General features: G+C 27.6%; 3 protein-coding genes across 3 annotated transcripts; all 3 read right to left on the reverse strand.

The window, feature by feature from the left end:
• Nucleotides 1–311: 311 nt before the first annotated feature.
• On the reverse strand, nucleotides 312–2,645 carry LOC122518433. The gene is made up of 6 exons (XM_043637374.1): nucleotides 2,497–2,645; nucleotides 2,262–2,406; nucleotides 1,540–1,811; nucleotides 1,036–1,274; nucleotides 499–782; nucleotides 312–416 (listed from the first exon to the last, which is right to left on the reverse strand). The coding sequence occupies exons 1-6, from the start codon at nucleotides 2,643–2,645 to the stop codon at nucleotides 312–314; spliced, it is 1,194 nt and encodes a 397-aa protein (XP_043493309.1).
• Nucleotides 2,646–3,822: 1,177 nt separating this feature from the next.
• LOC122518434 lies at nucleotides 3,823–7,689 on the reverse strand. Its single transcript, XM_043637375.1, has 3 exons — nucleotides 7,566–7,689; nucleotides 6,776–6,977; nucleotides 3,823–4,090 (listed from the first exon to the last, which is right to left on the reverse strand). The coding sequence occupies exons 1-3, from the start codon at nucleotides 7,687–7,689 to the stop codon at nucleotides 3,949–3,951; spliced, it is 468 nt and encodes a 155-aa protein (XP_043493310.1). The 3' UTR covers nucleotides 3,823–3,948.
• A 3,689-nt stretch (nucleotides 7,690–11,378) lies between these two features.
• LOC122518338 lies at nucleotides 11,379–19,983 on the reverse strand. The gene is made up of 4 exons (XM_043637215.1): nucleotides 19,478–19,983; nucleotides 18,945–19,356; nucleotides 17,612–17,744; nucleotides 11,379–11,697 (listed from the first exon to the last, which is right to left on the reverse strand). Exons 2-4 carry the CDS (start codon nucleotides 19,168–19,170, stop codon nucleotides 11,526–11,528), a joined length of 531 nt encoding a protein of 176 aa, XP_043493150.1. The 5' UTR covers nucleotides 19,171–19,356; nucleotides 19,478–19,983; the 3' UTR covers nucleotides 11,379–11,525.
• Nucleotides 19,984–20,809: the final 826 nt, after the last annotated feature.

Consider the following 20,809-nt stretch of genomic DNA (forward strand, 5'->3'; position numbering starts at 1 on the left):
TTAAGTTAATAACTTACTTCTACATTAATAATAATTTCACATATTCTTTTGAGTATCATCGATTGATTTCTATGAATGAAACAGATAAAACAGAGTTAAATTAATTGAAAATCTTAATCGGACTCTTCAATAAAACATTATTGTCGTAATCTCGATAAAATTGAGATTAAACGAAGTTAGCAATATCGTAAGAAATGATCTATTCATTGATAATGATACTTCCAATCGATCTTTCTAGATATCGATTATGTTCTCTTCGAAAATTGTTCGCGAGTAATCTCGAAGAAGGAAACTTCGAGAATAATACTACTTCAATCGTCCGGAAATACGAAAGTTTTCAACGAAGATTCTGAGGATTGTTGAGACGAACTATAAAGTAGATTAGATTGTTCATATTTTTCTTCGGTTGTTTGTTCCTAAAAATGTAAGGTGTTACTTTAAATAATTATTTCATCGATTACACTATATGTATAAAAATATTTGTAGTTTATTTGTTACCCTAGGGAAAAAGTTTGAATCGTTTTGTTGAACATCATCGGTATCGTCAATGGCTTCGAAATCAAACAAAGTTTTAGGCAATCTATTCGAAGTGTCAACGAATTTCGTGGATTTTTCATCATCGTCAGGAAATACAACACGATTTACTTGATTTCGTATTCGTGATTCGTAATATCGTGTATCGTTACCATTGTCAATATCAAATTGAAGTTTCCCGATAGGAGAAAAATCAAAAGTTGCTTGATTTTGATGCAAACGATTATGATCCAGGTATTCGTTATTTTCTATAAAATAAATTATTTATAATAATATAATATTTAATATAATGTAATATATATATTATAGATTTTGCTCGAAAAGTTCGTACAGGTTTATATAAATGTTTTTTATTATTTATTAAATTAAGTAATAAAATTGTTACCTTGGAATAATTTTTATAAATCGGCACGAACTTTTTTAACAATCCAATAATATACAAAATATCTTATATATCAATTATATATTAAATTATTTTGAAGATCACAGTAAAATACTCACTTTGAGCAACGTATGGTTTGTTAGAAAGATTATTTCCATGATTGAATTTATTAAAATATCTAAAGAATCCACCATTGTGATTATTAAGATAGTGAAGCAATTGATCAGAATTCCTAGGACATTTTGGATACTCTTGATAACAATTACTGGGATTACTTCTACTGGTGTATCCTAATAATGTAGCTTTTGCAAAACTCAAAATAGGTGAGGATTCGGCAAAATTGAAATTTGTTAATAATCTATAACGAAAGGTAATAAATATAATATTAATGATTATATTTGATATTTACGTTAATATAATAATTAATAGAATAATTAATAGAATATATATTATAATATAAATATATAATAATTAATATAGAATAATTAATTAGATTAATTAATTATTCTATAATTAAAAGATTTTAATTAAATTATTTATTAATTAATTTAATAATTTAATTAAAGTAATTATTCTAAATTAATTAGAATAATTAATTAATAGAAAATATTTGTTTTACTTACTTCAATAATACGTTCTTTTGAAGAAAATTATTAAACAAGTTGTTGGTGTCACGTCCATAAATCGATTCTCCTGGTGTAACTCCACTCGCCACCTCGCAAAGTATTCTGGGAACGCACTTGAGATCGTCGTAACGAGATATCGAATAAATGGCATCGAATAGGTTTATATTAAGACCCCCCGAAGATTCTAACAGGCCACCAACTGCAGTTTCATGCTGACTTGATTGGTACTGACTCGATTCTGTATTCAACAATTCTGGAATCTGATGGCCCTGTAAATTCAAAGTATCATATTATTTATTAGAAATTTTCTACCAATATTTTCCTGCCTTATCTTACAATTAATAAATCTTACATCTACGTAAAATATTTTTATTTTCATTTTATTCAATTATAAACTATTAATTATTAATATCTAAACGTTTTTTTATACACTGATATAATCATCCGATTTGATTATATTTATAAAATTGTTGTAATAAGAAAATAATGTATGAAATAAAATATATATCGTTCGTGTAATTATAATTTATTAATTGTAAGGAAAAAAGTAAGAAACTTTGAAGAAGAATTGATGTAACATGTACGGACAGTAACGATTTTCATTTACGATTTTGTATTATTTTCGAAATTTACGAAATGTGGGCTCGGCGTTACGGTCAAAGTGAAAGTCGATAAATTTTGTCGTGGGTCATGAAAATAATTTCAATTTAAGTAATTACCATATTCGACTCGCCGTTGAATAAGGATGCGATTAAATCGGTCCAGGGAGAGTTTTTCGAATAAGGTCGGTCAAAATACTCATTCTTTCTCGATTCGTCTCGAATTTCACGAATTTCTGACCTCGATGCTATCTCGTTAATGCATCTGTGAATACAATGAATATAATATCAATTTGTAAATAATTTCAATATAAAATATAATTCCCACACTTATACAATTATATGAAAATCTTACCTAAATAAATCTATCGAATCGTAGATTTTCCGAGTAGTATCGAAATCGCACGCGTTATCGTACGATTGTTTTTTCGTAGAATCGTTTATAGAACGACCTTGAACTAACGCGATAACGAGGACAAAAATTAGGTCAAGTTTAACGAACATATTTTTCTATTACAACGGACACACCAAACGTTATATCGAATTATAAATATAATTCAACTATTAACTTAAACTTTTACGATGTACAAATATGCGAATAGACGAATTCGTGAGATAAAATAATGTGTGATTGAAAAAAAAAATCACACGATGGAATCTTCAACGCGTAGTTCCGCACGAACTGACGCTTTCTTCGAAACTGTTTCTTCATCAGGTTGAATTTCACGATCGTTCGTAGCAAAGTATATGAATGTATGCATGTACGTAGGAAGAAGAAACTTTGTTGGTGGACGACGACTCTACTCTCACTCCGTTTGTAGACCTACATACACGTACATCTTTTTATACACGTTTAACCCACGCCGGAAGATTGCGTTTAAATGTCAATAGAGACTTATAAGGATGATTAGAAAATTAATAAGAATAAGATAATATTATTATTATATACTTTTACTAAAAACTTGTTCCTATTTTTTTTTTCTTTTTTCTCTGAAAACATGAACGTTTTATTATAACCGTGAAACAATAAATGAAAATTATAATTATTATACAATATAGGAATAATAATAATAATAATATATTATAAATAAATATACACTTAACACTTTTTTTATAACAAAATGTCGAGTTATTATTTGAAACGTATGTAAATGAATTCGAGTTAGTCTCAAAAACAAATTACAACGAATTTTTTTGTAAAAAGATAATAACAATCATATAGATATGATTTGAAATTAATTCAATGTTAATACAATTATACATCGTATTATATGTTTAAGTATAATACAATTATTAAGGTGCACACATTTATACAAGATTTCTACGGATAACTAGTTAAATGAAACCCAGAAATGAAACAGATACGAGTCAGGAAACAAAATAATATTCGCGTGCATTATGAATATTCACTGTTATCAATTTATTAAATCATATTGCAGTGCAACTTTGTTATAATAATATCATGACGTAGAACATCTGTTGCAATATTTTCATCTTATCACGTTGTAAATCTATTTTCACGTTACTGTATTATAAAAATGGTTAAGTGTATATATTACATATCTGTTACAACATACATACATTTGTATAATATACGCAGATAAATATATTTCAATTTTTCTATTCGGATATCAACAAGAGAGAAAACAAAATCATAAAATAAAATAATGTAAATTTATTAACGTGAAAGAGAAGGAAAAAAATCGTAAGATGATCAACGCAACGTTCATGGCATCACAATATTTACAATCCTTGCGAAACCACACGATTTCTTTCACCATTCACGTAACTTCAGGTATTTTATTCACTAATCTGGCAAGGTATTATCATTACAGGCCCTTCCTCTTTTCGCCAGTTGATGACAAAGTCTCGGACTGCCAATAATATCACCTAGAAAAACGCTCAGCAGGTAGTTCTCTTTCATAGGATTTGGCGACGATTTATATTCTCTAAAAATACAAGAAAGAACAAATAAAATAAACTATAAGGTAATATACACAATTACTAAAGTGTTTTATTTGAAATTATATATCGTTATTATATGTCGTATTTTAATTATCAATATTATTTAATAGTTTTATAATATTGATAATTAATTATAATATTATATATATATATATATATATATATTATAATTTATTATAATAAAACTGGTGTGTGTACTTATGTACGCACGTATGAAGTTATACTTCTTTGCTGTACCAAAACGAACATAACCTCAATAATCTCAAAAATAACTTCAAAAAAAACTTCAAAGAAAAAAAATAACCTAAAAAAAAATAATTATTTATATATATAAGAAAGAATAAAAAAAAAGAAAAAGAAAATATCAAAATATAGATATCAGTCCATGCTAAATATAAGAAAGATATATCGAATTACTTCACGCGTCAACAGGCATGGCGCGGTTACAGCATTAGTTCCCGCTTCGATCATTTAAGTAAAGCAGCGCTGAGTTCGATTAGTATTTGGATGGGTGACCCGCTTGAGAAAAAAAGGGGGGAAGAAGAAGAGAAGACAACTTCAAGCCGTATACTTGAAATCGTTTTGCCGCGCGTCGTAAATACCGACAAACTTCATGGTGTCGATTTTTCGTGTCGCTCGTAAAAATTCACTCTCATCACATTTTCCCCAACGCGCCAAAAGAAGTATCACTTCAATTATCAATATTATTTAATAGTTTTATAATATTGATAATTTAAATTAATAATATATTATTTAATACAATTATTTAATTCTTCAATAAAATATTATTATTTCCTATCAATATTTCATCTAAAATAGTCAATAATTTTTCATAATATTTTTATTCTTATCTTATATTTATTTATATCACAGATGGAAAATAGAATTTTCGTATGAAGAAGGGATGCACCCAGTCGAGATAATTTCAAAGGACAAAATCACTTATTTCGAAAATCTCTGGAAAAGACGCGAAAAGGAAGAAGAACAATAAGAAGAATAAAACGAAGAAGAAGAAGAAGATGAATGTTAGATCCTTCGTCCATGAACCGTTAAGTTCGTCTAGACACCAGTTCCTGCCAGTACCAATCTCCGATTTATCTTCCCTCTTTCTCTCTCTCTCTCATATTTTCTCCCCCGATTCCTCAACTTTTCTCTCTCTCTCTCTCTCTCTTTCCGTCTACTCATCTTCGTGAGTGCGTGTTAGAAAGCGTTCGCAGGTGACAGGACAGATTATAGGATGTTTCGAAACGTAAGATCACGCGTGCTACATGTTTTTCAGCTCTGAGATATTTTCAAATAACAGATAACACGTGACAGCACTTCGTGAGTCTATATATTTAATGCATATACTTCTTTATATATATGTGTGTATATGTGTAAACGTAATACACGTAACGAAGTGTCAAGTAATCATAAATGTAATTAGATGAAATAACTGGTAGAAGTGTTGTTGTTTATTATCATTCTGTCTAAACTGATTGAAAACACAATGGCGCAAAAAAACATTATCGGTTTTCCTATTTTACACCTGTCGCGTGAAAATTTTATAACGTTTCAAGATAATGATATATTTTTATTTGCTTGTTATTATATTATTAAATTGATAAATATTATATCTTCAATTAGATTTAATAATATCTTTTACTAGTATGTAAGGAGTAATAGATTAATTATTTAAAAATGTATATTTGAGTGTGGATGAATAGGAAAGATATTGTAAGTGACGATTTTTCTGTTTCTTTTTTTCTTTTTTTTTTTTTTCAAATTTGAGATAAGTGCATAATAATTATTATGCAAACGTAACTCATACCTTCTCGATCAATCATTTAATAAAGATTAGAGAAATGATTATAGGAGACTGATAAGAGAAAATAAATTTCATAGAAATATATTTTATATGGTAATGATTAATCATAGTAATGAAAAGTTAATGGTAGAAAAAAAATTTATATATCAAGACGCATTAGAATACTCTTAGAATTTTTTCTTTAAATACTAACATTTTCTCTTTCAGTCAGTTGATTACGATTAATTGTGAATAATTTAAGATCGAGATGAAGAAACTCTTCTTAAATTGCGTAAATTCTTACGTAAAGTGATTCTCCGTTATACTCGATAAATATGAAAAAACTACTTTACCAGTCATTTAAGGTCAGTTGAGAAAAAAGAAAAATATAATATATTATTAATAGTTTATATAGATCACTAAACCACCTTGCGTTCTAATGTGTCTAATCTCGATGTAACAAATGATTTTTTATTTAATTTTATCTTTTTCTTTCTTTTCTTTTTACACACTCTCATTATAACACCTTACTAAGTATTTTTACGAAGTGTATTCAACCTTTGAATACTTTTATTATTTTATTTGTTAAATTCAATTTTTTATTTTATCATTTAATCGCTATGATAATTATTAAATGATCTCTCTCAGCATGTAATAAATAAAATACATTGATTATTCAACTTCTTTGTCTGACTTAATGTTTAGCTAATAGTACAAGTTCATCATTAAGTATTATTATCGAGATCGTTAGAACTAGTATAATGATGTATGAGTATCTCCCCAAAAAAAAGAAAAGAAAAAAAGAAAAAACCAGTCTTCATATTATCCGTAACTCGAAACGATGAGTTTCATAATAACGAAAGCATTAGTTTTCTAACCATACCTGAATATAACATCCCAATCTAGGACACGTTCTCTGCTTCTTTTAAGCAACGTTTTCGTGGCATACTTGGAACATATCCTCTCGTAAATGCACACATTGTTACCGAGTTTCTCAACAAGTTTTTCCTCAATTTGACCTACGTCAAGTATCTCCTCGTCGTGAATTAAACGTGCCATTCGTCTCGTTCTGTTCGTATAGGTATCTAGATAATATAAATATATATTTAAATATATAATCATATTTAAATTGATATATATATATATATATATATATATATATATATATATATATATCATTATTATTATTTTATTATATATATTATTATTTATTATATATATTATTATTTATTATTATATTATATTTTTATTTTATTATATTATATTATATTATATTATATTATATTACACGTATATGATCTGTGTATGAAATTTAATATGAAATATTTATGTCAATATTGGTATAAAACATTTAAGTATATAATAATATTATACGACACACGCATGACGATGATGAAAAACTTTCCCTTTCTAAAATAACACTTTAGTAAATAACAAAGGAAAAAAGTAAGGAAAAAGAATTAGTTAGTCAATCATTTATGTAGTAACGTGTTTTCTTTTCTTCTTACGTGCTTACTTAACGAACCGTAAGACACTTAACTAACACTTCCTTCCTGCTTCCTCGAATAACTCAAAGATAACTTTTGATCAGAGAAAACTAACCGTATACGAAAAATACACGTTCACGTGTAATCAATTGATCACCTAATTTACCTATCGTAATATCATCTTACCTGGATTTAAAGAATACGCCAATTTTTTAATAAAATTCGACACCCTCACGGCTGCTATGATTACCGGAAATCCCAATAATTGTACGGGAAATTCAAAATCGGATCCTCCTTGTTGTTGATTCATAGAAACGACGGACGATAATAGAACGAAATAACATCCGATAAAAATGAATAACTTTGACAGATACATTTCTCGTTGATTTATAAATTCAATCTAATCAAATTATTGAATCATTTAAATTAGATTTGAACGCACTTGTTATTTTCGGTATTTCAATTTATTTAAACCGGCACTTTGAATTTTCAACACTCGTTGATTGAAATTAAATGAATTATTACTACTTAATAGTTAAATTTAGGAATATTTTTAGTCCAAGAAGATTACGAGAATCCAAAAGTACCGAAAAACTTTCAAAACCTTTTTCTTTCCCTTCGTTAAATCGAATCGACGAACGTCCACTTGACTTCGTTCGTAAAAAGCTAATCTTTGAATGTGCCCGAAGACAGTGCAGGTTGTAATAACGTACGTGCACGTTCCTACCTCGACCTGGAGAAAGTAATCGCACTCCCACCTCTAACCGTTCGTATCGACTTTGAAACGGTTCTGGCCTCTTAGAATCTTATTATGTGATTGTAACATTTCGTAAGCAGAATTGGTTTTACTTTTAACGTCATCGGAACTTCTTCCTTCCTTCCTTCTTTCCTTCTTTCCTTCCTTCCTTCTCATTCCTTATTCTTTTTTCTTTTTTTTAATTTAACTATCTTTATTCTAATTAACACGGGTGTGTTCAATCGAAATTCATTTTGTGTAAGATCGTTGGATTATTTAATCGACAAAATCTAGTGAAATTTGTGATTTGTATTTAGGTAAGTAGATGTAAATAAATACTCCTCCCCTTCTCCACCCACTATCACCTCATTACAATGAATTTATTATATCGTTATTGTTAATGATGTTTCGTGTATTAATTTATTAGAAATTTATGAGGATTCAATCTAATGTTATGGGTTACACAAGAAGTATTTAAATTATACTAATATTAATATTAATATCGAAATAATCGTTGTTTTATTATGGATAGATTTTGTTTATTCCCAAAAAAATGTTCAGAAGATAATCAAGAGTCTCTATAATTTATCGTTATTTATATAATATCATTAATAATGTTTTTTTTTATTATATAGGAAGAATACGGATGATAGGAAAAAATATACCAAATACGTGTGAGTATTCGTTAGATTTAAAATAATCATTTTGTATAATAATAAATATGTCGAATTAAATACTTCATGAATTTCTAATATATTTAATACACATATACAAATTAACAAATCTCTGATAAAATACAAAACATCGAATGAAATACCTCATGAATTTTTAATATATATTCAATACACATATACGAATTAACAAATCTTTGATGAAATCCAATATTTTAATTTAAAATTCTATTAAAAAATATTAGAAATGTGTCTCTCACTCGTTACACAATTAAAAACGTATTTAGATAAGCATTAATTATGCTAGACATTTGGAAAAAGAAAATAAAAAAGCAATAACTCATTTGTATTCGTCAGAATATTTTACTAAAAACATTCCAAACAGTCGATTTAACGATATTCGGTTCGATCGGTTTGCATAATCGAATGAAGATGAGATTAAGAAATCGAATGAATAAAATTACTTCTAATAAATTAAAAAAACAAAAAGAAACAACTACTCTCCACAAGCACATTTCACAATATGAAATAATACATTACAATTAATTTCATGACTCCTTTTGGCCTTCATTTGAATGCATACAAAGTAGATCGGTAAGAGTGCATTGTGCAGTAGAATCAAATCGATTAAAGTCCAACCTCGTGCATGCTATAATAATAATAATAACAATACGGTACTCGAAAGTGCATAGAATAATATTATCTAAGAGAAAGTAAATAAAATAGTTAACATAGAAAAATAAAAGTTAAGCAACAATTTGAAAATTGTTCACGTTGTTTGACGATTGCATTTCTGTCAAATCAAAGTGATTATAATCGAATCATTAATTACCATATCGAGTGGAAGAAAAATCAAATGGAAAAAGAAAGAAGAAAAAAAAACAAACACGGAAAGAAAGAAAGAAGAAAAAGGGTGGGAAGGGGGAGGGGGAATCTCGATTACGATGATCATGCGTTTCGGCGTCCATCAAAGTTTCGCAAGTGAAGTCGTCGGATAGAACAGTTTGAAAATCTCGACGATCGTGATCATCGTTAATGGGGTGAACGTAGTTTCCTTGAAGGAGGAGGGGGAGGAAGGAAGGATCATGGATGTGAGAAGAGGTTGCTGAAGAAAGTAGAATGGCAATGGGTAGAAAACGGGGGGGGGGAATCTCGGAAACGAGCGTAGAACGAGGAAATAGCAGTTAGGCGAGAGTGAGTATACACCCTCTGCAAAGACTATCGTGCACTAGACTGTAGAATGAACATTGAAAAAGAAAGAGAAAGATAGATATATGTGTGTGGGTGGGTGTGTAGAAAGAGAATGCGTTTTAACCAGTTGAAAGTTGGCACGAATGGACAAAGGAAAATGGAGATATCTTGATAAACCGAATAATTTTCTCGAAAAATCTCTCGATGGAATAGCCAGAAAAGAATAAAAAGGAAAAGAATAGAAAAGTGGGTGGGGGATGGGATAGGAAAGGGTTGGTTGGGTTGCTTTTTTATTTGGTACGATTTTGAACAAAGCATATTACAGTTGGTAATAAATAATTTCAACCGAGAAATAAGAGAGAAAGAGAGAGAGAGAGAGAACGATTACAGGATAGAGAAATTTTTGGCACGAATATCTTTTACCAGAAAACGTTAAACGTTCCTTTTAACAGCTCGTTGCAAAACGTCCGTTTTAGATTTGGCATCGGTTTTTTTTTTCTAACTCGACAAAGGTGCCGATAATTATTATTCCAATCATTTTTGATGTAACTTATCTATAATATATTTTTTTGAACGCGTATATATAATACAAAGAAATATGTAAAATAGGTAATACGAATACGATATTAATGTATTTTTTTATTTATTTTTTTGTATTTCATAATCCCTGAATACAAATTTATTTTATTAACGTTTAAAATCAGAAAGTTCTTAAAAAACGTTTTGTAATTAATTTTATTATTATTATTATTATATATATGTAACGTTTTTAATAAAATTTATTCAAGGATTATATGGGAACTGACTGTTTGTTCTCCCCCCCCCATTATATAATTCATTTTTATTTATTATAAATTTTTAACAGTAGTAGAGTATGGTATCGTATTATTCGTAACGATATCATATCAATTTTACAACAACGATTATATTATAATAGTATTTAAAGTAAATTATTTTTTTGTTTTTTATTACTTTTATGTAAATCATGAAATATATAGGACAAATATTTAAATAACTATTTCATAGTAGTTTTAAACGATTATAATATTATATACGATTGAAATATACTCGGTGATATTTTAATACGCCTAATTTTGTTTCCTCACGAATTTCGTTTAAACGATTTTTAATTAGCAACGAATTATAAACAACAATTTTAATCTTCTTTTTATGCGACAGCTTAAACTTTTTATTTACTCGATTTCAATTATTTTTTTACACATATGTATCGTGTAAAAATATAATATTAAGTGTATTATACATTTTCGATTATGTAAAGTTTAGGACACGTTCGTATAATCGCAGATCATTGTAAATCACCTTCATTAAATTCATTCACACGGAACTGAAACGAGTATTCGTATTTATTGATTTTTTTTTTCTTTTTCTTTTTCTTTTTTAAAATCATTCTCACACACAATGAAGAATATCACAGATACAATCGTAAATGTCACAAGTTTTCGCAACGACAGGAAAGTGATTGTATGTAACGGTTGGATTCGAAAATACGAGGTTGTTCTCTAATAGTTATTTTTTGTTTGTTCGTTTTCATCTTAGTCTAACTTTTTTCATCATGTTGAGAACGCTGGTTCCGGGTAATGGACAAGTAGGATAAAAATTATGGCAGCCTTGTCCTTCAACGCCAGATATTAATTGACCCATATGTGCCGCGAAATGATATCTCGATGGTACTTCGGCGATCGTGCTTAAACTTGTGTCCCTGAAAAAAAAATGAAAATAAAGAAAAGAAAGAATAAAACGAAATAAAAAAGAAATCGTTTGAATATTTCGATTAGACATATGATTATTGTTAAACAACGATAAAATATCAATTAAATTCAAATATTATTCCAATACCAGCAGTCGGTTGCACGTACGTAAATTGGATTCCTGCACGTTATCGGAAAGTAAACGTATAATAGATCCCAAAATGTTATTATAAACATTTCCTTGATGCTTGCTCAGCATTCAAAATAAAATGTTCGATAATCGGACGAGCATTTTTAAACGAAATACAAAAGAGATATCATAATTTATATTATGATATTTATTCTTTTATTATTATTTAGTAATTAAAATATTAATATTAATATCAATAGTAGTATTTTTCGATCGTTGATTTTTCATAAATATTATACTAAAGACAGATGATATATTTTTCAATTCAAAATTAATTCAAAATTAATTCAAAATAAATTATAAAATGTGTTAATTATAATTTCATCAAGTTTTTCCACAATTTTCTCTTAATTATAATATTACAAAATATTACAAATAAATCAAATATAATGTATATTAAAATATATACCTGTATTTAATATACATTATACAATATACAATAAAATAAATAATAATAAAAAAAAATAAATAAATAATAATAATAATGTATATTTTTATTTTAATATACATTGTATAATATATATTAAATTTACCTGTAAAAAAAATTATAATGTATATTAAAATATATACCTGTATTAAATATACATAATTAATTAATAAATAAAAAAAAAAATAAAATAAATAAAATAAATGTATATTTATTTTAATATACATTGTATAATACATATTAATTTTACCTGCAAAAAAAATTATAATTCATATTAAAATATACCTGTATTAAATATACATTATACAATGTATATTAAATACAGGTAATAATATAAAATAAAATAAATAATAATGAAAAAAAAATAAATAAATAATAATAATAATGTATATTTATTTAAATATACATTGTATAACATATATTAAAATATAATATAATATATTGAATATATAATATATACTATTTGAGAAAATAATTGAAGTAACATCGAAGAAAGATTTATATTTCAAGGTAATCCGTCTAGAAACTTATAGTCGAGCATAATAAAATGGGTTGAGAACCCATAATGTATTGGAGAACAGGCACAAGGCAAGTAGCCTTTTACTTTCGATATCGATGCCGTGTGCTTGGTAAACGTGCGCTATAAAGTCCGGTTACAACCGGCAAAAAAGAACATTGGGAAGCTTTAACATTCGTGCCTTTCTCCCTGCTCACGTTATATATATACATATCTTCAACACACACACACACACACCTATATATCTTTATATATATACTAAGAAAATACTTATTTTATTACATAAGAAAATAAAGATTTCAAACTCTCTTAACCAAAAATCAAATCGAATTTATGCAACTTTAATGATACTTCTTTAAACTCTACTACTTTCACCATTTCTTTTTTAAACGTTTAAACTTTCGATGCGAATAATCTTTTAGAGTTTTAAATAAAGAAAAAAAACAAAAAAAAAAGTAACACTTACAAAATCTCTTCTCACGAGGAATATAAAATCCACCTATTTCTCTCTCTCTCTTTCTGTTGAAAAATACTTGAATATATATTTATATATATATATCTGTGTGTGTGTGTGTGTGTGTGTGAGCGTAAAAGAGAAAAAGATTTTATAACTCAGCAATGGAGAAATGGATTTTATCGTGAGAAAAGATCGAAAAACGATTTCGAGAATAGTTATGCATAAGAGAAAAGTGTGGAGAGAAAAGATGACTGGGTGGGGAGGGGTGGGTGGGTTAAGTTTTAAAGGAAAAAGATGAGTGGCAGTTTCGTTACGCAGGGATCAACTAGGAAAACGCGATCTTCCTTACTACCACGAGAAGAAAAAAGAAAAAAAAAAAGAAGAAAAAAAAACAAAAAGAACCATTTCTCTTACTATAACCCTTCGTACTTTACGATCGCCCTTTTCCTAGATTTTTTTCTTCCTATATTATTCCATGAGAATTTCTATCATATATTTCAACGTTAACGTAAAATTAAATATTATTATTTTCGTTGATCTAAACGATTTGAAAAAAATACTGTTTTTTCTTTTGCAAATGATTTCAATTGGAAACACCGAACAAAACAAAATATGTCATCGATCTTTGATAAAATATTCAATAAAAAAAAGAATAAGAAGAAGACAAAAAATAACATTAATCAAATACATGCAACGATCGGTGGAAATAAACTTTCGATAAACGAATGAAATCATAGAGAAATGTTCTATTTGTTTAACCTGAATGTTCATCGGTGAAATTTCTTACTTTTTTTTTCTTCTTCTTCTTCTTTTTCTTCTTCGAGGAATTTATTGATTAACAAAATAAATTTACTTTAAGTTAATTAGTTATGATAGTTAATGAAAAAAAATTCAGAAGTATGGGAGGGGGGTATCTGTGGATTAAACGGAGAAATTGATTATATATTGTAATGGTATGTCATGGTGTTTACTCTGCCAATACCAGAGAAAGTTGAAGGATTAGAATATCGAAGAAAACGAAAGTGCTTGTGGATTCTATTATAAAACCACGTGTGTAGTTGTGCGACGAACTACGTGAGAAGAACACGTTTCGTTTTTCGGCACGTTCTTACGTAAGAGGAATACAACTTTCTCGTCACATCTTTCTTCATGCTTTATAATATAAATATGTACGTATAAAAGAGAAAGAAAGAAAGAAAGACAAAAATATGAAAAATAAAGTTACTCTTAATTAACTACATCTGTTATTTTATCAAACACTTTATCAATTTAATTATGTTTCATTTCTTTTTAAGAGAAAGTACGATAAAAAAGTATTTAAATGTTAATTTCGTCAAAATTGATATCAATATGAAACAAAAATTATCGAATATTATAAAAAAAAATAAAAGATAATACACGTTATTCGCTTTATACTTTCTTACATTCTTTTCTTCTTATTTTTAAATGCATAAATTGATATTCAATTAATACGAAACTAAAGTAAAGAGAGACATAATTAAAAAAAAAATATTAATGATAGTTACATTTATATAAAATTCGAAGTAAAATTATTCGACGAGCGATGATGGGAAAAAATAATTAATCGTGGAGGACGAAAAAAAGGTGACGATGGGATTTATTTTGTCTTTATATGCAAAAAAATGCATCGAACGATTCGCGTGTTATTTTCCAACCTGTATATTTCACGTACCCTTTCTTCCATTTTTCGAATCCCCATAAATTAGGGCTTAATCAAAGAGAGAAAGTCGAAAACGAGAGTCGAATCTCGCGAAACATAATTCTTTCCCTTTATCCGTGAATAATAATACGCGAATGTGTGCGTACATGCGTGTGTGCGTGAAGTGTGTATACGAAAGCACAAAAACGGATGCAAGTTTATACCGCGAGCTTTCGCTAGTTTTCCCGCATGGAACGATCGTAAAAAGGAAAATTGCAAAATACGCGAACGTTTAGGTTGCTGACCAACGTGCACCACGCACACGTTGCCCTACCGTGTTATCCAATTTTCGTTTGGCGATGGTATGAAACCTCTCGGTTGAATTTCAAATATTCGCGAGAGAGAAAAAGATAGAAGGGTGGGAGAGAACGAGGGGGGGGTGGGTCTCATTCGAGAGGGTTTCAAAATAATTCCCGAGTAATCGTTGACGTCACGTTACGATTCCCTGGCTTTTGTTGTTCGAATCAATTCCCCTTCACACACCCCCCCCTTCCATCATTTAATGTATAAATATTTAGGTATAGGTATGCATATGCATAGAGAAAATTTATATGTGTGTGTATGTGTGTGTGCGTATATTATTTTAAAATAATATATGTTAATGGAAGTGTATACAGTTAACTCGTTAAGTGTCTAAACGATTTTACATAAATCAATATATATTTATCTAATAATATATTTCATAATTATGAAATGGACACGCAAGATACCAACGATGAGACGAGAATAATACATTATTCTATTTGCCATATTAAATTTGATTGAAACGTGTTTTAATAATAATTAGTATTATAAATAAATGTTAGATAAATTCTAATTTCATTCTACAATGATTCTTTTCGATGAGAAAATTATTTAATAATTTAAACAATTCAATTATAAATTTGTATTAAGTTTTTCGTTAGATGTATTTAACACCTTTGTCACAGAACATCGTGCGGGACTCGTGGTAATAAAAAATAGGCCTTAATGTGAACGTCACGAGTGAGACTCGTGATAAAAGAAAATAGGCAAAACACGAGGATCATGAGTGAGACTCGTAATAAAATGAAAAATGTAGCAAAGGTTAGTGAAAGCTGTAGTATAAATACAAACAACGCGTTCAAAGCTAGTTCATATGTTTGCTATGGCAATTAGTTGCTATGGTTTAACGTGTCATAATACTCGTGCGATTGTCACAACTATGAAGAACACTTATTAGAACCGTGAAATGATTTAACGTGTTATGCAAATTTATCACTGATTCTAACACGTACTATTAGAATGAAAATATCGTAAAATTAAAATGAGGTAAATAACGATCAACAATTTGAATAAAAATATAATCTAACGAATTGTTGAATTAATTTTCAAATGAACAAAAGTTCACGCGGATTTTGGTATAGTTATTTTTCTTTTTTAATTGTATCAACGTAGTTGGTATCTCAGTGAACGTTAAAGATCGAAAGTTGTGAAAGTAGTTTTATAGTTTTATAGTAGTAGTAGTAGTAGTAGTTTCCTGATGATGAAAATAATGCAGAAGTCTGGGTTTGTGTTCTCGGTTTTGCTTTGTACTAGACGGAATAATTATGGGCCAAGATTAAGCTCGGCTTTTACTCTACCAAGGTAGAGATATCCGTCTCGATATCGTAAGCACGACATCTCGGTAAGCGATCTTTCAGACGGCACGCGATATTCTCTCAACAAATATATATATATATATATATATATATGTGTACACGTATTCTAACCATAAACTGGACACGCAAGATTCCAACAAGGAAGAGAATCGTGGAACCATGAAACGTCAAATCGTATAGTTATACAATTTTATATCTTACATTTTGGGATCACGATAATAACAATTTCATTTAGAATTAAAAAAATTCTGATATTTTCCAATGATTACGAATAAATTGAAATTAAAGTAATTACTTTCTCTAATAGAAAATACCATGTGATTATATTCTAATAGATAAATTATTAAAAATATATTTATTATAAGAAGGAATCGTGAAACCATGAAATGTAAAATCGTATAGTTATATAATTTTATATCTTACATTTTGGGATCATGATAAACATTTCATTTAGAATTAAACAGATTCTGATATTTTCTAATAATTCCGAATAAATTTCAAATTAAAGTAATTACTTTCTCTTATAGAAAAATACTATGTGATTATATTCTAATAGATAAATTATTAAAAATAATATTTATTATAAGAAAGAATCGTGAAACCATGAAATGTAAAATCGTATAGTTATACAATTTTATATCTTACATTTTGGGATCATAATAACAATTTCATTTAGAATTAAACAGATTCTGATATTTTCCAATGATTACCAATAAATTTGATTAAAATAATTACTTTCTCTAATAGATAAATTATTAAAAATAATATTTATTATAAGAAAGAATCGTGAAACCATGAAATGTAAAATCGTATAGTTATACAATTTTATATCTTACATTTTGGGATCATAATAACAATTTCATTTAGAATTAAACAGATTCTGATATTTTCTAATAATTCCGAATAAATTTGATTAAAATAATTACTTTCTCTAATAGAAAAATACCATGTGATTATATTCTAATAGAAAAATGATGAAAAATAATATTTATTACCGGATCAAATTTAATAACGAACGTTCCATCTCGCTGAGTTGATCCTGATGAACGGAAGACGTCAATTCGCAAATGAGTTTAGGTAAGCAAGCTGTTTTTATGGTTGCCATCATCTTAGCACGTCGAGTAACAGCTGAAAATCGGAATATGAAAGTTAAACTCGAGTTGATAATATATCTGCAAAATTCAATATTTAATTTAGTTTTAACATTTTTTAAATACTTCAGCGATCGTTGTTTGAATGAAATGAAATAAATCAAATTGATAGAAAGTGGGTTGGAAATGATAGTAACTGGATAAGGATCATTAATTAGAAAATAAATATATATATACCTGTCAAAGTTTATAAATTAACATATCGCGATCGTTTTTACTTGTTAATTTATTTATTTCTAATCGAATAATTCGAAGAAAAGAAAAAAAATATTTAAATAAAAATAAAAATAAAAATCCATCACACACCAATAATTACAATTATACATTAAAAATAGAACGTATTAAAATTGATAAAATTTTTCTTCGATAATATCATTTGAAAAATTAAACACTCTCACATACACATAGAAAACCTCGTACTGCTATTTACCATTCTTCGATAGTAAGTTTCACCATGCTCGACTTTCGAATAGCGTTTTCTTCGTCGGTAAAACGAGTATTCGTGAAGTATCAAGGCTCACGTGAATGGATTAAACACCACGTGCCTAGATAAATGTAGAATTTGAATCTAGGCGAGGTAAAATAACCGCGGGGATTCGTTTATGATCGATCGGTTACGTTTATACTATCCAGTTCGCAGAATTTTTCTTTGTACAATTCAAATGTAATTAATAATATTGCTTTAATTAAAAAAAACTAAACATATCGATAAATAATAAAAAGAAAAATATATATCATCTTACACGTGAATATGAAAAGAACTTTGAGTAATTTTATTTGCAAAATTAATTGCAATTGGAAACGAAGAATTACTGTAACGTAAATGAATTATATTTATTAGGATTAAATTTATTATTATTAAAGTAAGTCGACCGAGGTGAGGCTTGAACTATTTATACGGAATAAATCTTCCTATATTTATAGGGGAAAGTTTTTTTCTACCTTTAAAATTAATCAACGTTCAAGATTATTATTATTATTATTATTATTATTATTATTATTCAAGAATATAATCACAGTAATTATAATAAAATCATTTAAAAAAACGTTTTCGATAACATTTAGAAAACTTACGAAATTATTGATTGAGTAATTCGAAAAAAATATTAATAAATAATATTATTATAATAATATTAGAATTATGTAAATATATAAAATTGATTCTTTTTATGCTTACCGTTGTCCTTTTTAATTTCTTTTTTGTTAGATGCATCGACTGTTAATAATTTAGCAGAATCAACGATGGATGGTGGTCCTATCGGTCCTTTGTTAGAATCCGTTACATTTTTCTCAACATTTTTAGCAAATATCGAAGGTATAACGGTACTGTAATCTCCAGCATGCAAGTATAATGTCACACCTAAGAGTATTACCAGTCGTACAGTGCTCGTGTCCAAAACCATATTGATTCACTTCGTTTTAACTAATAACTATATCAAAACAACAAATGAAAAAAAAAAAAAACCAAAAAAAGAAAAGAAAACAAAATAACAAAATATTTAAAACGAATGAAAGGTAAAAAATAGAAGAAGAAGAAGAAGAAGAGAAAATCGTTGGATTCTTCTGGTAATCGTCGAGTCCAAGTTTTCCTGTTGCAAGTCAAAATGAAACAAAAAAAAATATATAAAAAAGATTATTTAGTTAAATAAAACGTTATATATATATATATTGTTTATCGTACAATTTATACGCGGATGTGTGCCTACTTACCAAATTCTCCTTTTAAACTGTTGATTATCGTTTTTACCGGTTCATTAAAAAATCAGTGTTTTTATTCTGACGTACGTGATTTTTGCATAATGGAATTCGATAAAAACGTTAACTCATTCTTGTATTGTTATATTTTTTTGTGTGAAGATTACGAGCTCGTTAATTATTCGTGAATATATGTATATATTCGTTACTTTTGCGCATTTTATTTAAATAACTTTTATAATTCATTATTTACGAAACATAATAAAACGATACTCTTATCGACACTTTAAAAAATAATTTGAAGTATACGGTTGCGGTTCGAAGTATACACGTTGAGAATTATGCGAACGAGGAGACCAAGGAAGAAGAAACTTAACTCGAGAAACCAGCTTAAACTCTCACTCTCTTTTAAACTTCCACTTTCTTTCGAGACACTTCTATAGTGATTCAAAAATATCTATATTATAATAAGTTTTCATTTCTTTTCTCTCTTGATTACGTATACTCTTCTTATTTATATTATTTTTGTATATGTCTTCCTTCAAAAAATTAATATCATTAAACAAATGCACAGATATTTCTTTCTTTTTTTTTTTTGTTTACCTTGTTAAAATAACACAATCAATCACACTTGATCTATCCACTTTTCACACGATCGATTGAAATTTAGATAGAAAATTCACTGACATCTAACAATTATCACGTTTCTCGAACAATTTTTCTAAATTTATTTATTTATTTATTACTATATAAATATAGATATAGAATCATTATTATTAATAATAAATATTAATTAATTATTAGATAATATTTATTATTAATAAATTAACGTAGATAAAATATATTTGCACACACACATATATATATATATGCAAATATATAAGTCAATTATGTTAATGATTAATTAATTAAACGAATTAAAAAAAGAAAAAAGAAAAAAAAAGCGAACGAAATTGTAGTTTAAATCATCGAAATAAAAAAAAAAAAGATATATGGCCAAATTCGTGAAGTTTTTATATTCTTTTTTTTAAATCAAATGATGATGATACTTCGACACACTGACAGAGCTTTGAATATATATTTTTTTTTTTTATTTCAAATGAAAAAAATAATTATATATAAGAAGAAGATGAGAAAAAAAAGAATAAAAAATGATTCTCACATATATTAACCATGTGAAAAGTAACGTAGAGTAAAACCGGCGTTACCGTGATCTACCGAAGTCACGGAATGACTGTGAATGATTTGAAACCACTGGTACGAACCTAACGAGTTGTTAGTGAAAGTTGGACACTCGCCCGCGCGAGTCTACGTTATTCGATCGTTTGCCTCCTGTTGCAGTTCTCC

The sequence above is a fragment of the Polistes fuscatus genome, unplaced genomic scaffold, assembly GCF_010416935.1.
Source record: "Polistes fuscatus isolate 324 unplaced genomic scaffold, CU_Pfus_HIC Scaffold24, whole genome shotgun sequence".
NCBI lineage: Eukaryota > Metazoa > Arthropoda > Insecta > Hymenoptera > Vespidae > Polistes > Polistes fuscatus.